We start from the raw sequence: 16637 nt of genomic DNA, 5'->3' as shown, positions 1-16637 counted from the left end.
TCCTCTCCTCCAAGTAGAGGGAGGGCACCTCTCCCCGGAGGTTTTATGGCCTGTTTAGAGGAGGATGGTGGTCAGGGAAAAGGTCAGAATGCTTTTCTTGCCTCTACTGTTTTTTCAAATTCCTTCAGCTTAAAATATGCAATATGCTTCAGTGCCATATTTTGGGGTAGCATGTCCTGAACTCATTATTTGTAAGGCATTGCTTATATTGCCCCATAAGAAATTTGAGTATTTGAATAGCTGCTCCATGAAAAAAAGGGTTTGGTGGTCAAATTAGTTTGATAAATTCAAGGTTAAATAAAGTTAAATTTTCTAATGTGTGCTTTAATTTTTCCCTGAAATACTTCTTAAAACTCTAAATGTGCTGATGATATGCACTGTGAATCCCCAAAAGTGAATCTTGCATGCAACTTTTCCTAATCATTTTTGGCCATAGAATTTCTCCTTCTCTATGCACCATAGAACACAGTGTGGAGACACGGATTTCATGGTTGAGAGTAAAGTATACTAATGTCATCACATATTGCTTGATTTCTGGGTCACTTTTTCAAGCCTTAATATGCTCATCTGCAAAATGGTTATAATACCTATACCTCATATTGTTGTTGGCAAAATAAAAATGTTTATAAAATGCCTAGGTATCCTCAGTAAATGTGGCAATTATGATGGTTAATAATATGTCCAGGAACTGAGTATTCATCTTTAGTGTCCTAGCACTTCGCAGAGCACTGGGTCTGAAGCTGGGTTGAATTCAGAGTGTTACTCAGGAGCGTTTAGCATGGAGGTGGCCGAAAAGACCTACACCTGTATGTACCCTTTGCCCTATTTTCAGGATCTGAGTATTAGATCAGTCCTGTTCTGGCCACGGTCCTGTTGCTTAATATCTTCTTATAAAAAGAAAAAAAAAGATAAAAGAAGAAATGAGGTATGAAAACAGAGTTCATGTTCTCTAAAACTCTAAGGTAGAACAGAAATAATCCTCATGTTGGAATAGATGGAGTTTTTGTTTATTCTAACTGGCTGATGACAAAACTGAAGTCATGTAACCACTTTGGTTTTTTCACTTAGAAAGGCCATTTTAAACATGGATATTCTTGATAGAAAGGATATTGGCTTTTGTTAATATGTTATTTTTAGACCACTACATCAGTTATTATATATGACTGTATAGGAGTATAAACTAGAATTTATGCCTGGAAATCATTTTGATATATCTCTGCCCTGACCTCCATGAGAAAATGCAGCTGAAAGGAGGTTCTTTGTGTAGAAATAACAAACACTGCACTTCTTGAAATAAACCAGATGTTTTTATTTTCAAAGGAAAGGATCACACCTAGTGATTTATTTATTTACAAGCTTCATAACAAAATATTAGAAGAAAACGTTCAAGGGACTTGGGTCATAGAAACCAGCTGAACATCACAGCTTTGCCAACTTCACTGAGGTGAGGAGGGTTTTGCAAAGGACACGCAGAAAAGTTCATCTTGTCCTGATGTTAAAAATTAGTAGATTAAGGTTCTAACGACTCCTGCTTTGACCTTATTCGGTTTCGATCCACTTTTCTGACAATATGTCCAGTAATATACCCACCAAAAAGAATGTTTTTTAAAACATGTCCTAAAATTAGTGTTTATGCAAACTTCAGGAATACTATCAGGGTAGATGACCTCAAAACAAAAACAAAACAACCATTTAATCTACTTATTATTTATTTAATTGAAGTGTAACTGACATACAATATCCTATTAGTGTCAGGTACTCATCACAGAGCTTCCATAGTTTTACATATTAGGAAATGCTGTCACCATACAAAGTTATTACAGTATTATTGACTATATTCCTTAGGCTGTGTATTACATTCCCAATACTTATTTTATATTTGTAAGTTTGTACCTCTTAATCCCCTTCACCTGTTTTGTCTGCCGCCCAACCCCTCCCGGCTGTGGTAACCCACAGTTCGCTGCAAAACAGCGGGTTTTAAAAATCGAAAGTGAAAATAGTTCGACTTGTTAGTGATTGGTTCCTGTAGACACCAGATTTAGAATTCTGAACAGTTTGTTTTAAAGAAAATCACCATTGAGCAGAGTTTTCTTTTCCTCTTTTTTTTTTTTTTTTAAAGAAAGCAAACTGTTATCCTGGGCGAGACCCTCCCCGGGAAGGCACCCCGAAGCCGCCGGGGACTAACGGGGTCCGGCGGAGCCAGCCAGGGCCGCGGGGGTTCCGGCGCGCCGCCGCGCGGGGCTTCCGGGAAGGGCGCGGAGCTGCGCGGGGCCGGCCGAGGCGGGTGAGTGCGGCGCGCGTCCCCGGGCTGCCGTCCCTGCGGCTGGTCGCCCCGGGGAGCGAGGCCCGGGTGGGACGGGCCGCGGGGCCGGGGACCGCGAGGCGCGGCGCGGGGCTGAGAGCGCGCAGCGGCGGCCCCCTCCCGTCCCGTCCGCTCCCACCGCGACCCTGCGGCGCCCGCGGCCCCGGCGCTCCGGCGACGCTGTCAGCCGCCGCGGGGGCGGCCCGCCCCTGGGCCCCGACGGCCTCTCCGCGCAGCCCGGGCCCCTGACCGGTTTCTAAAGCGCGCTCTGTTTCATTTCGGAAATCGAAACTTAGAATGGTTTGTGTTTCCCCGCTGCGCTCGCGGTGTCTCTCCAGAAGGTTCTGGGGAGCGCTGGCCCCTTAGGCTTTGCTCTTTCTGGCAGGTGTAGGGGTTTGGCAGTCGAGCTTTACATTTTAGAATTTGCAGGGGTTTTCTTGAAAGAGACATTCAAAGACGAATACTGTTTTCCTGTCTATAGAGCATGCATGAGTTAAAAAAAACTGTAACTGTATGTATGTATCACCATTTTATTAATCGTCACCTGCTTTCTTCCTTCCCTTCATTTCCTTGCCTTTTGCTGCCAGCCGTGCATACGGGAAGATGCAGCTGTCAGGCCTGGCACCACAGCGATATGAGTATATGGGGAAAATAGGTGGTAGGTGGGTGGTGGTGATTTGTATGGGCTTTTAATGCGCTGCCATAACAAACTGTCAGCGATTTAGTGGCTTAAAAGCCACACATTTTATCTTTAAATAGGCTAGAAGTCTTACCTGGGCTAAAATAAAGGTTTCTGCAGGTCTGCCTTTTCTGGAGGCTGGTGGTGGTGTGTGTGAATCTATTTTTGTTTTTATTTTGCCCTTACCAGCTTCTGTTAGTTGCCCTCCTTGGTTCAGTGGTGCCCTTTCTCAGTCTTCAAAGCCAGCAACGTTGCATCACTCTGACCATTGTTCTGTTGTCACATCTCCCTCTGACTGCTCTTCTACCTTCCTCTTTCACTTGAGGACCCTGGTGATTACACTGGGCCCCATGGATAATTCACACTGATCTCCAGTTTTAAAGTCAGCTAATTAGGAACATTAATTCAATCTACAACCTTAATTCAACATTGCAGTGTAATTTAACATACTCACGGATTCTTGGGATTAGGACGTGGGCATCTTTGGAGGGTCATTATTCTGCCTACCATCTGACTGCATGAAAGGAACCCTATTGATGTACATCCCACTCATGCAAAGAGGGAGAATATCGAGATGCTAAATATGCTGAAAAAAGTTCTGGAGGTATTTTGTAATAGACCATTTATATGAGTTAAATAAACAGAGCGTTTATTAGGAGCTCTGAAGAAAACTGACCTTTAGAAATGTAACTAAATAATGTTGCAGTTTTTCTGATAATGTAGTAAGAGAAGTTTGTAAGCATGACATACCCTGAGCAGAATAAATACCTGAGTCAAGATACCACACAATTCTATAAATATTGAGTGTTTCACTGTGTAAATTGTACTCTGAACAGATGCAAGGAGGAGTGGTTATCATCCTGGGCCTCAAGGTCATGACCATTTATTTAGTCATTGAAATTAACAGGTACACAAATCCTTAAAGCTCCCCAAAAGAGGTAAAAGAGGGAGAAGTAATGTCCTCTGGGGGAATCATTAAAGACTTAAAAGAACTTGCGGGAAATTTGGGATGAACTTTGAAGAACCATATGATTTCATTAGGTGGAAATTAAGGTTGGGAGGGGAGGAAGGATGTAACATTGAGGGGCAGAAGGGAGAATAGGGACCCTTGAGTGTTGAGTATGGTTAGGAACTTACTTTATGAGTTGTTGAAATAAAGTAGGAAGTACTTTGGGGTTAGATTGTGTAAAACTTTGGACGGGTGTCCAATGCTGTTCTCAGGATTCTGCAGTTGCTGATGCAACAGGGAGCTACTAGTATTTCTATTTTGAAACTGTCTCAAATTTACAGAAAAGTTGAACATACAGTGCGAACAACTTTTATTTTCGCCGAGTTATTTGAGAATAAGTTTCCAACTTTATGATCTAATACCCCAGAATTCTGGAGTATTTCCTACAAAAAAGGTGTCTCTACATAACCATAGTATGGTGATCAAAATCTAGAAATTAATATTGATACATTACTACCATCTAATCCTTGGATTCAGTTCCGGTTTTGCTAGTTGTCCCAATAATACCCTGTATAACAAAAGGATCCAATTCAGAATTATGTATTGCATTTAATTAGTGATGTCTCTCTTGTCTCCTGTGTAGAACAGTTTCTCAGGCTTTCCTTGGCTGTCATGACCTTGACACTTTTGAAGAGAACAGGCCAGTTTGTCTAATGTTTCCTTAAACTGAGATTCAGATTATGCATCATTGGCTGGAATATCATAGAAGTCATACTGTGTTCCCAGTGTACCCTATCAGATGGCAGATAATTTTGATTTATCTCATTTACTTTGCTTATTTCATTATGGTGGTGTCTGCCTGGCTTCTTTACTGTAAGTGACTCTTTTCCCCTTTGAAATTAATAAATATTTTGTAGGGAAGTATTTTGAAGCTAAATGGTCCTTTCCCCAACAAAATTTCAGTGCATTTGTTAGTTTGTTTTGTGTAAGTTAGGATGGAGTCATAGTCTTCTATTTTATTCAGTGAATTTAATCACTATTGTCATTATTCAATTTATACTTAATTTCTTCCCAGATTTGGCCAGTGAGAACCTCCTCAACTCAGTGGGCCTTGAGAACTCTGTCTTGAGCAGTCCACCTTGGTCTATCAAGGTGATTTTGTTTCCTTCTCTAATAAAGTGCAGTGTTTGTTTGCACACTCCTAAATCTCCATGTTAAATTCTTTTTAATAAATGAAGATGAGTACCATGAACCTGTAGTGTCTGCCAGTAACAAAAATACCTATGCCACTGTGTGACTTCTGTCAAGGTACTATAAATGTTTTGTGGCTTGTTGCCTATATTTGTAGTTGAAGGGAATGCAAGGTTTCAATCTGAGGTTCTTAGAAGTAAAGATAATTTTTTTCCTATCCAAATGTGTAGACTGGGAAGGGTTTGTGAAACCTCCATATAAGATGCCCTGTACAGGTAGAGGAGAATTTTTACTCCATTTACATCTGGGGAGTACAATAGGGAGAATTAAATATTTAAATCAAAACCTTTTAAAAAGGCTGAAGACCAATATAGTAGCCTTTTAAAATGGAGTATCGTATTATGATTGAGATGTGAACTGCAAGGAATGTTGATACCTTTTATTTTCTAGTTTTGTGTTGAAAGGCAATGGATTTTTAGAACCCTTTTTATACATTTATAGGTATGAAAGTTATTTGAAATATAGAATTTGTTTGGGTATAAGTCACCTGATACTAAAGATTGGAAAAAAGTTACAGCAAAGGAGATGTTTCTTCTGTAAAAGGGTATAAGTTGCTATTTCTTTTTTAATTTGTCTATATATGCTATTTTACGGTATTTATTTCTTATAATAATTAGAGAATCATGGCAGCTGATGGAGGTAACAAAACACAAGTTCTTAAGGAGCATGGAGATGAAAAATTTTCCAAAGATGAACAAAAAGAGGTAAAAAGGAAAAACTACTGTGTATTATTAAAAATTAGTTTCTATCAGTGTGCAGTAAGGCATATTTTATATGTCTTTGTCCAACATTACCTTAGATTTGGGAGCATATTAGGGTTTTCAGAATTTCTGTGCTCTATTATTTAAGCCTTACTAAAAAATCATATTTCTATTCTTTTTTTTAGAAACTTTCCACATTAGCTGCTTTTACATTCCCTCTCTCATTTCTTTGATTTGCACCTAGAAGTTAGGAGCTTAGTTAGGAATGGTCTGATTAGACCCAGGAGGGAAAGGAGTCTCAGGAAGCTTACACCCAGAGCTACATATCTGGTATGGCAGCTGTAGTATGTGAATCACAGCAAAAGTTTTTTTAATTGCTCCAGAGTAATGTGTGTAGTTACAGTGCAATTTAAAAACCATATTGTAGTCACAAATAGTTAGGAAAGGAGTTGCTAGAGCACTGAACTAAAGTAAGATTCAGAAGATCTGGGGATCAGATCTTTGCCCTACCATAAAAAATTTCTGTCTTTGTTCAATCCTTGCTCTACCATAAAAATTTCTGTGACTTTGGAACCCAAGAATGGACTAACAGTTACCAAAGGGAAAGGGACTGGGGAGGATGGGTGGGAAGGGAGGGATAAGGGTGGAGAAAAAGAAAGGGGGCATTAGGATTAGCATGTATAATGTAGGGGGGGCATGGGGAGGGCTGTGCAACACAATGAAGACAAGTAGTGACTCTACAGCATCTTACTGCGCTGATGGACAGTGACTGTAATGGGTTGTGTGGGGAGCACTTGGTGAAGAGGGGAGCCTAGTAAACATAATGTTCTTCATGTAATTGTAGATTAATGATGACAACAACAACAAAAAATTTCTGTGACTTTGGTCTAGTGTGAAAGGCAGGCTCTTTGTATAATGGCGGTAATACTTGCCAGTGGTAGGAGAATTGACAGGTGATGATGTAAAACTTCAACAAATGTATTATTTACATGAACATGTTTATTTTGAGACTGTCTAATATCCATGTTTGCCTTGCTCAGGGTGAGAGAAACTTAGCTTCTTTAATTTATTTAGAAAAATGAGGTCAGGAGCTGTTTGATTTTTTTCAGAGATTAATTTGTAAAATTGTAAAGGAAAATACTCAGTTAAAGGAAGAAATCCAAAAGCTTGAAGCTGAGTTAGAAGAGGCCGCCAGAAACTTCCAGGTACCTTTAATTATTTTATGTATCACATCTTAACTGATACCATTTTTCAGGAAAACGCAACTTGATTATTCAAAATCCACTTTTAAAACATATGGTCATCCCTGGCATACTGTTTGTAATAGTCCCAAATTGGAAAGAACCCAACTGTCCCTCCATGGTGGAATGAATCAATAAAATGGATGCCTTCACACAATGGGAATGAACAGACTACAGCTTTATGCAACAACATGGGTGGATTTCATGAACAATGTTGAGCCAAAAAGAGATAAAAGAGGACATAACACATGCTTCCATTGAAAGCACAAAAGGGGGGTGTTATAAGTTAGCAGTGTCGATACCCTTGGGGGCACATAGGAACTGGAAGAGAAACCAAGAGGGCTTCTTGGGTGTTAGATATGTTTACTGAGTTGGCCGCATGTGTGTGATCACTTGGTAAAATTTTATCTTGCTGTATACACTAAGAAGAATGCATTAAAAAAAATATATGTATATGTTTCTATAAAAACTAGGCATGATGGTTATTATCAATCACTCTTGGATCAAATTCTTGGTCTTCTACGTTTTTATTACTGTTTCCTCATCCAGGTAATTTAAATGAACTTCACAGTTAGAAAAAACTGGACATATATTTTCATCCTTTAAATTTGGACATATATCTTCATCATTTAAATTGTCTCCTAAATTTTCCTGTGTTTGAATTAGATGTAACTTTTACCCTTTCCTCTTGACGGCAACTCATATTGTTTTAAAAAAATGCTTTTTTAAAACAACTTAGATACTTAAAGCTTTGTCACTTTTTGTTTCTGAAATGGGGGGTAGTATGTTGAATATCAGGAAGTGAGATTCCCCGTGTTTATGAGGTGTAGAGAAGACTCCATTTGGACTCTGGTTACCTTTTAGATGGGAGTCAGATTCATTTAGTCTTTTGACTCAGTGGGCCTTGAGAAGTCATCCAGCTCAGTTGGTCCCCTTTGCAGAGGACCGAAACCATGGTCCAGAGAGGTAAGTGAATTGCTTTCTGCCACAGTGTGCGCAGGACTAGAATCAGACACCCTCACTCCAGAAAGCTCTTGACTTCTCAGAGTATACTGGATAGTTCCACATGATATCCAGAAAAACACTCTGCCTTTCCTCAGACAGTGCAGATTGTTTTGAAATCAGATTTATGGTATCAGAATTCTACTGAAGCTACAAGTAAAGGTAGAGAATAAATGTAAGATCAGATCAAATAGCTCATTGAATATTTCTAATTCCTTTAAGATAACATTTTTAATTTCAGCCCGTAAAACACGGCAAATAGAAATGCAAAAACCTGATTTATTTGTGCTTTTATATGTAGTTGTGTGTCTGTTAATTCCACTGATTTGGAGCAACTAAGTATAACCACTTACCTTTATACTCCAGATTATAAATCCTGTTGATAGTGTCCCTCCCCATTTTTATAAACCTAAGTTTAGTAATGGTTAAAAAGCTCATGGGCAGGTATTGGGGAAGGGGTATTAAAATTGGTAAGTTTTAAATCATGTAATTCAGAATCTTTCTTTTTGGATGAAACTATCTGGGCTTGCTGTCAAAATAACCATAGTAGGCACCTGACTCTATTTTATACCTCTTTTCAGTGAGAGTAAACATACTGCCTAATGATTCTCTTATAAGATAGCCTGTTATTGCTTAAAAGGTACCTATCTGCAGAAATGATGTAGGCTTTAGAATCTAACACCAGACAATACTGACCAGTATAAACATTCATTAGAAAAAGTGAGAGATTATATACTTATAATTTCATCTGTGAAATAATATTAAAGGATCAGCATCAGGTTACATTACTGGGCAGTTACCTGGGAAGAAGGAATGGAGAGGTTCTGAAATCAGTGGAGAATGAATTATTTGATGATCAAATCACATTCTCACTGGAAGGACTTAAGTTATTTCTTGTCTTGATTTTAATCAAACATTTCTGTTTGACTTAGATTAAAGTGGATATTCCAGCAATACAGATGAAATTCACATCCTCAGAGAATCCTGAGAAGGACAGCCAGTTTTTTAACACCTCTTGTTTATTTCAAGTGAGCTCCCAAGTTTTTTATGAGCTACGAAGAGGACAAGCGCTTATCACATTTGAAAAAGAAGAAGGTGAGACTAATGTTAACAAATTTTACCATATTACCTTTGGAAAGAACGTGGCCTTTCAAAGAGCTTTTGTAGATGTTTGGCTCTTGCTTTGCAATTTTTACATTTCGTTTCATCTCATTTCATAATGACACCCTGAGGCAGGTATGATTATCCCCATTTTACAATGAGAAAACTGAGTTTAGCATGGTAAGTGACATGAATATGATCCCTCTTTGGAAACCTCTGGGTTGTGATGTCTAATACCAGAATCTTTCTGCTTCACCTGTTACCTCCAAAAAATACTAGCAATCATGTTTTAAGGTAGTAGAGGTCTACACAGTTCTCAGAGAGTTCTCATGGCGTTGTCTTGTTTTGTACTCACATAACTGAAAACAATAGGAGAGGAGAGTTACTATTTACATTTTGTAGTTAAGGAAACAGAGTCTAGGTGTTTAAATGATTAACTTTAATGGCACATGACCAGTGAATGGAAAGGGCCCAGGAGTCAGATATTTGGGATAGAGCCCAATTTGCCAAGTCTGCCCTGGTCTAGGGCCCTGTTCAGAGCTAGGGGGAGCTCCTTATTGAGGCAAATCGGATTTGAGTGCCAGCTTTGCCCCTTTCTAGAAGTGTGATTTGGGTGGGTTTCCTTATAAATCTCAGATTTTTATGACAGGTTTTGTGGTAGTACCTACCTCATGGAGTTGCTTTGAGTATTAAATGAGAAATGTTGATAATATACTTAACGCAGTATCTGAAACATAATAAATATTTACTTAATAAATGTTAGCTGTCATAATTGCTACATGTTAGGAACTTTCCAGATAAGAAAACAGAGGCTTAAAAAAGGATACAAAACTTGCTCAGGGTTGTACAGTTAATAAATTGTAGAGCTGAGAGCCACACTCTGAATACCCACATACTTTCTGCTGGGCCAACTCCCCACACCCCCCAGCGGGCTGCCGTCTTGGGCCTCCATTCTTATATTCATCATGTTATGGGATGGGGCCAGGTGGTCTTCACAAGCCCTTCCAGGGCTCAGATTCTGAGAATCTATAATAACTTGTGTCTCCTCATGCCTGGTCCATCACTATACCTGAAAATAAATGGTAAAAAGGACATTCTAACAGGCTAGTACGTGCATACCACTCGTTCACAGCAGGTCCACCCTGCTTAGGGTGCAGGAGGAGACCAAGAGCCGTGGTGACAGTTGGCAGTGGGGATTGGGTGGGACTGAAAGGCAGAAGTGAGGATTTGTGAGGCAAGGATTCTGCACCCTGGGAATGCTGGGAATAGGGTTCTCTTCACAAACAGCTGATTCTCTGCGTTTTAGGAATAGCTCTTGGTCTAGCCCTTGGCATAGCTTGGAGGTCTTGGTTTCCTGGGACAACTTTGGGTTTATACACAATTAAATAAGAGTTGGCTTTTGACAGTGAAGAGTCACAAAAGTTGAGACACAAGTGGTGTTTCTCAGCTGCGTCACATCACCAGATGTTGGTGTTTGGGTGGAGGGTGTGAGAGAGAAAGAGCATCCTCTAAGTATTACTTTATTGGTATTTTCTGTTACTATGGCCTGTTGTCATTATCAGAAAAAAAAGTCATAATTCAAGTCATAGAGTCCTATCGTGGTGTGAGTGTGAATTCCCACATGATGACGCCCTGCCCTTTAGCCTGGCTCCTCTCCTCCTGCGACCGTGGTGTGCTCTCTGGCTGTCATGAACACATGTGAGGTTTGTCAGATTGGGAGAGGGGATCTCTTATCTTCATGACGAATTAAAGTAAGCAGCTCCAAATATTAACAATTGGAGTGCTGTAAGCTCTCATATCACACAATTAAAAATAAACATACACTCACATTTTAAACTAAAATACAGTTGCTGTTTGGAGTTCTAATGATTTTTGACAAAATTATATTGTTGAGTCTCTCCCATTTTGCATGAATGAATCAGAATTGATGTTTTGATCAGTATAGCAAGGCTACCAGCTTTTGGTAAGTGATCTCCCAAGTATTTTAGCAAAAATAAATTTCTCCTTATATGGCAAAAAAACCAATACCCCACCTCACTCTTTGATGTTCAAGCCTATGTAGTGTTTAATATATAATTTTTAGGAAAGGCAGAGACAAAAATGAATATTTCTATGGTGTGTATAACATATTAAGTAGTGACATATGATAGATAAAATTGTCAGAATGGACTGACCCACAGAGGATTTCCCAGCTTACTCAACATGGAAGAAATTTCTGGCTGTGCTTTAATATACTAAGAGAATTCTCTGGAAAGGAAGGGTGTGTAGCTGTAATGAAATAATACATGTATATCTGGAGAATTAGCAGGCTAATGTCTTAAGAGATGAATCTGGAGCAGGAGGATTTCTTTTTTTTTTATTAAGGTATTATTGATATTCACTCTTATGAAGGTTTCACATGAGAAAACAACATAGTTCCTACATTTACCCATATTATCAAGTCCCCACCCACACTGCAGTGCAGCCACTGTCCATCAGTGTTGTAAGATGCCACAGATCCACTATTTTGGAGCAGGAGGATTTCTACGTTGCAATTTTTGCTGATGTATTTTGACATTAATGTATCCTACTTCACTGAAAAGATCATATTCATTTGGAAATCCTAAGAAAATTAAAAAATTAGATCCTTTAAAGACTAGTTAAAATATTCAGGATAATTTATTATTAAACTGAGAATAAAAGATTTATTGAAGTAATGGAAATTTATATTTCCCAAATTATTTTTCAGTTGCCCAAAATGTGATCAGGGTGGGGAAACATCATGTGCAGATAGAGGACTCAGAGGTGGAGGTGATGGCCAACCCCGTTCCATTAAACTCTGGAGTCAGATTCCAGGTAACACTGTGGATTAAAGTTTTTTAGGATTTGTTAAACATGAACACTTTTCTTATCCATATTTCTGATCATGAAACAATTTCCCAGCTTCCCGTAGACGTGTCTAAAATGAAGATCAATGTTACTGAAATTCCTGATGAGTTGCCTGAAAATCAGATGAGAGACAAGCTAGAACTGAGCTTCACTAAGTCCCGAAACGGAGGCGGACAAGTGGAGTGTGTGGAGTATGACAAGCAGTCCCAGAGCGCCGTCATCACATTTGTGGAAATGGGAGGTATGCACACATTTAGAAAGTCAAAAAAATACTCCACTGCTTATATTATGTTTTACCATTGCTGATAGTATTCCTTTTCTACTTTTTTTATTTTGAATTTATTAGTCAGTATAATAATAGGGCATGTTTTTTAGCCTTATAAAAGGATCAAGTCCTAAAAATGATTTCTGAGAATGCTACTGGGAATGATAATATTATAAATAGCACATATGTAAATCTTAGGGCATTTTCATCACCTGCCTGGTGTTATATACATACATCTTCATCTGATCCCAACATAACTCTGTAGGTAGGTGTTATAGTTACTTTATTGATGAGGAAACTGAGGCCTAGGGAGTGAAGAAACTTACCCAATATCACACAGTGGGTTTGTGGCAGAGAAATTTTAAAGTATATCTATCTGTCTATCTCTGTCTCTACCTCCTACCTATTATGACTGACAAAGAGGGAATCTATTCCAGGAAAGTGGAGGGGAGAATGGAAAGAACAACTTTCCATGCACACACACACACACACACACACACAATTATATGTATATATGTAATACATATGTTTTATAGTAATACAGTTATTTACTATGTATGTGTGTATGTATGTGTGTGTGTGTGTGTGTGTGTGTGTGTGTGTGTATAGTAAAATATATAGAGACAATATCCAAATACAGTTTTCATTTTCACTCTTGAAAAACTGGGGGACTTTCAGACTTGTTAGGCTGGGTGGGTTACTTTTTGCAGATGGTTATTGCACTTTATGTAGCTCAAGGCAGGTCTGTTTGGGGGCATCGTAGCCCTCTGTGCATTGCAATGAACTGACTGCAATGAACAGTTCAAGTTGGAAGGATTTATTTAAACCTCATTATTGTTTGACTTTATATTTTTCAAAATTGTATGCTGTGAAGTCTTTGAAGTGGACTGTAGAATTTCTTAAAAATTTACCACTCAAGTCACTGTTTACTGTGATATCATTGTGTTTGAAGGAAATTTTAACTTTGATTAAAAAATGTTATGGTATGAAAAAGAAAATGTTTTAAAAAATTTGTTTCTAGTTGCTGACAAGATTTTGAAAAAGAAAGACTATCCTCTTTATATAAATCAACACTGCCATAGAGTCACTGTTTCTCCATACATAGAAACGCACTTGAGAAATTTTCAGGTAAGGTCATCTCCCTCCTTTCATTTTGGGAACTTACTGCTCCATCCCAACTGACAAAAAATAAAGAAAAAGTTGAGTCTGTTACTGTTGGAATCATATTAGTGGGGCTATCAAAACAGTTTATCCATGTCTGCTTGGTGCAGAATGAATTTGTCTTTTTAAATAATATTTTAATGTAAAACTATACCCTCCTGCACTTATCATGCACTTTTTAAAAACGGAAATTACTCAAATAATGCCACAATCTTTATTTTTCTATGTGGAAACATAGCTACATTTCTCTCATGTGTCTACTGCCATTAGGCATTAAAAATAATTCTTCCTGATCATTTTCTCTGAATTCATTATTTTTACCCCAAACCTTCCTTTTTCTGTTCCTACTCAGGTATTAAATGGCACCACCATCTGCCTCGTCCACCGACCTGAAGGCTAGAACTCATGCTTACCTCTTTGTTCTGCTTCACCTTCAACATTCATTTGATCACTGTAACAATAACGATCCTGATGTCTGCACCTCTGCCTCCCTTCCTGGCTGGTCTTTTGTCCATAGACTTGCCTTCCTCTCCTCTGTTCTTCATGACGCCACTGGAGTTACCTCCTGAAACTCACATCCCACTCCGAGGTCTTCTTGCTTAAAAAATCTTCTTGATGCTCCTTGTCTCTCCTAAGATAAAGCCCAAAATATTAAGCGGAGCTTATAAATGTAAAGTTTTGCACCTCAAAGCTCTTAGAAAACTTCCTGTTTATCTTTTTTATTTCCCTTCTTAGGTGTTTTCAGGAATATCTGAGAGGACAGTGCTTCTGACGGGAATGGAAGACCTTCAGATGATGGATGAAGAGATTGTAGAGGATTTACTTAACATTCACTTTCAACGGGAGAAGAATGGAGGTGGAGAAGTAGATGTAGTCAAATGTTCTCTAGGTGAAGCCCGCATAGCATATTTTGAAGAAGAGGCTCATGGAATCATATGACAATTAGAGCTACTGGGTCCAAATCATTATCAGTGTTTGACAAAAATGAATATCTGTTTTCCTGAAAAAAAATGACACTTAAAAATTTTTTAGTGTCCATTTATTCTTAGATACAAAATAAATTTCCATGTCTTTGAATTTTTTTGTTTCAAACTGTGCTGCATGTTTATACATCTAATAAGCGCACTGTATTAAGAACAATTTTGTTCATAAATTATGTGGATTGGTGCCACATCCACTGAAATCAAGCATAAATGATCCAAATGTCCCCCTGCTGTGTTGGTTCCTTCTGTCATTGTGATGTGGGCCAATTTTGTTTTGGCCCCAGATCCAGCAGTACTCAGACTTGACTTTTAACCTACGTTTAGCAGTTTGTGATTTCTGTAGACTGTAATGAATTTTCAAGGGACTTCAAGAGCAATCATTTCCCACTCCACAGCTCCAAAGGTGTGGTCTTTTTCCTGAACTTCCCACAGTGCCAAAGGTCCTCTGATTACTTCCAAGACATCCCCTCTTCAGACAGAAATTGTAAAGAAAGAAAGAATTTTCTCTTTTACACTTACAATAGAAAGAGTAAGTTGGAGGGCATAAAATCCTTGGAATGAAGAGAGAGCTAAGTGCCAAGCTGATATCTCATCACTCATCATACCAGATGCTGGGGAATTCCTGAAAGTAAAAACACAGTACCTGCCCTTTATGGTCTTAACATTTAGTTGGAGAGAGACCTAGTTTATTAGCATTCCACTGTTTTTAATTTGCAAAAACTTTAGATGGTAAAATTTAAGATTCCTATTCAGGGAAGTTAAAATTATCTTTGGTAAAGAACGTTTGGACAACTTCTTCCCTAATATGGTATGTTTCATAAAGAGCCAACAGCAAAATTAAATGCATATTAAAATGCTGGCAACAAGGGGGGAGCCTAGTAAACATAATGTTCTGCATGTAATTGTAGATTAATGATAACAAAATAAATAAAAAAACAAAATGCTGGCAACAGTAAAATGCTTTTAGAAAAGATTCTAAACTTAAATCTATCCAATGTTGCATACTATTTAAAATAAAGGAAAAGCTAAAAAAAAAAAATAAGAAAGTTGGTTTTGCTTCTGATACTTTATTTTTAGGTTCTAAAGTTGTTATGCTACCATCAGAGGTACTCATTACTTTCACATTTCTCTTTGGAACAAGAGATCGTACCTAAAAACTGGGCCACTTATAGTTAATCTTCATATTCCCTGTTTTAGAGGAAAAAAATCTCTTATTGTATCAGTTATTCTTTGGAAATACTATTTCAAGCTCCCCAAAATATTAAGAAAAAAACGCTGAAGAATCTTATTTAATTTCAATGGGTACAGTCTCACTAACAGTGTGTCATTTTTAGTCCATGGCAGACTGCCAGTCAGAATTTGTTCCTTATGTATAGAAAAAGTTTTGAAACAGTCATTTTTGTTTCCTTTGGGGGGCCTTCTCCAGAAAGTAAAGTTAATTTCATTGAATTCTAAATTTTCATAGTGGTTTTTCGTAACTGTTACTTATCTTAGAAAATCATACTTTTCCCTTGGGTTTATTTAGCCATTCCACCCATGTGTGATCTGGCTTGATCTCAGAAATCAAGCATTGGCTCTCCTGCTTATTTCTAGAGTTTTAGAGATTTTACAGGAGGAAAATTATCTTTGAAATTTTACAAAAGATACTGTATTGATTATTTAACATACTATATATTGAATTAGGAAGCCTTAAATTGTATGTTCAGGATGAGATAGCTCTGCTTAAAGTGTAAACAGACACTGTCAATATATAAACCAGGAAAGATAGATGTATGGGATTATAAGTCCCTCTTGCCATTTGTAGATTTATCAGTCAAGACAGGCTAGGTTTTGCTGTGGTAACAAACAACCTCTGAAAACACAAAGGCCTAAGAAAATGAAAGTTTAGTGCTTATTTGCACTGAATGTCCAACCCAGGTTGGTAGGGGACTCTGTCCTAAGCAGCTAAGGTCCTATCTGGAGATGTGCTTCCAGAATCGTGAAGGTGGGGAAAGTGAAGTCTGGAGAGTCTTGAACCAGCAGTTAAATGCTGTGACCCAAAAGTGACCCATGTCATTTTCTCTGTTTCATTGGCTAGAAATAGTCACATAGCCTCATTGAGCCATAAGGGGATTAGAAAAGTCTGTGTTGTGAA

General features: G+C 38.2%; 1 protein-coding gene across 7 annotated transcripts; it reads left to right on the top strand.

Annotated features, from left to right (window-relative positions):
* Positions 1-2051: 2051 nt before the first annotated feature.
* Positions 2052-15548, top strand: NMI (N-myc and STAT interactor). 7 transcript variants are annotated; one of them, XM_036996049.2, is made up of 9 exons: positions 2054-2284; positions 5006-5082; positions 5799-5885; positions 6992-7087; positions 9058-9220; positions 11955-12061; positions 12149-12335; positions 13381-13487; positions 14256-15548. In XM_036996049.2, the coding sequence occupies exons 3-9, from the start codon at positions 5805-5807 to the stop codon at positions 14457-14459; spliced, it is 945 nt and encodes a 314-aa protein (XP_036851944.1). In that variant the 5' UTR covers positions 2054-2284; positions 5006-5082; positions 5799-5804; the 3' UTR covers positions 14460-15548. The 7 variants fall into 7 exon arrangements, with proteins under 7 accessions (XP_036851948.1, XP_036851946.1, XP_036851947.1 ...); XM_036996050.2 differs by lacking the exon at positions 2054-2284 and adding an exon at positions 2303-2602; XM_036996051.2 differs by lacking the exon at positions 5006-5082 and having other exon boundaries at positions 2053-2284.
* The last annotated feature ends 1089 nt before the right edge of the window (positions 15549-16637 follow it).

The sequence above is a fragment of the Manis javanica genome, chromosome 7 (assembly GCF_040802235.1).
Source record: "Manis javanica isolate MJ-LG chromosome 7, MJ_LKY, whole genome shotgun sequence".
NCBI lineage: Eukaryota > Metazoa > Chordata > Mammalia > Pholidota > Manidae > Manis > Manis javanica.
This window is presented reverse-complemented; position numbering and strand designations above follow the sequence as displayed.

Bases quoted from the DNA above. Each gene is read 5' to 3' on its own strand.
- NMI (XM_036996047.2), top strand. The intron at 9,221-11,954 runs GTGAGACTAATG...ATTATTTTTCAG, and splicing joins CACATTTGAAAAAGAAGAAG to TTGCCCAAAATGTGATCAGG. The intron at 12,336-13,380 runs GTATGCACACAT...ATTTGTTTCTAG, and splicing joins CACATTTGTGGAAATGGGAG to TTGCTGACAAGATTTTGAAA.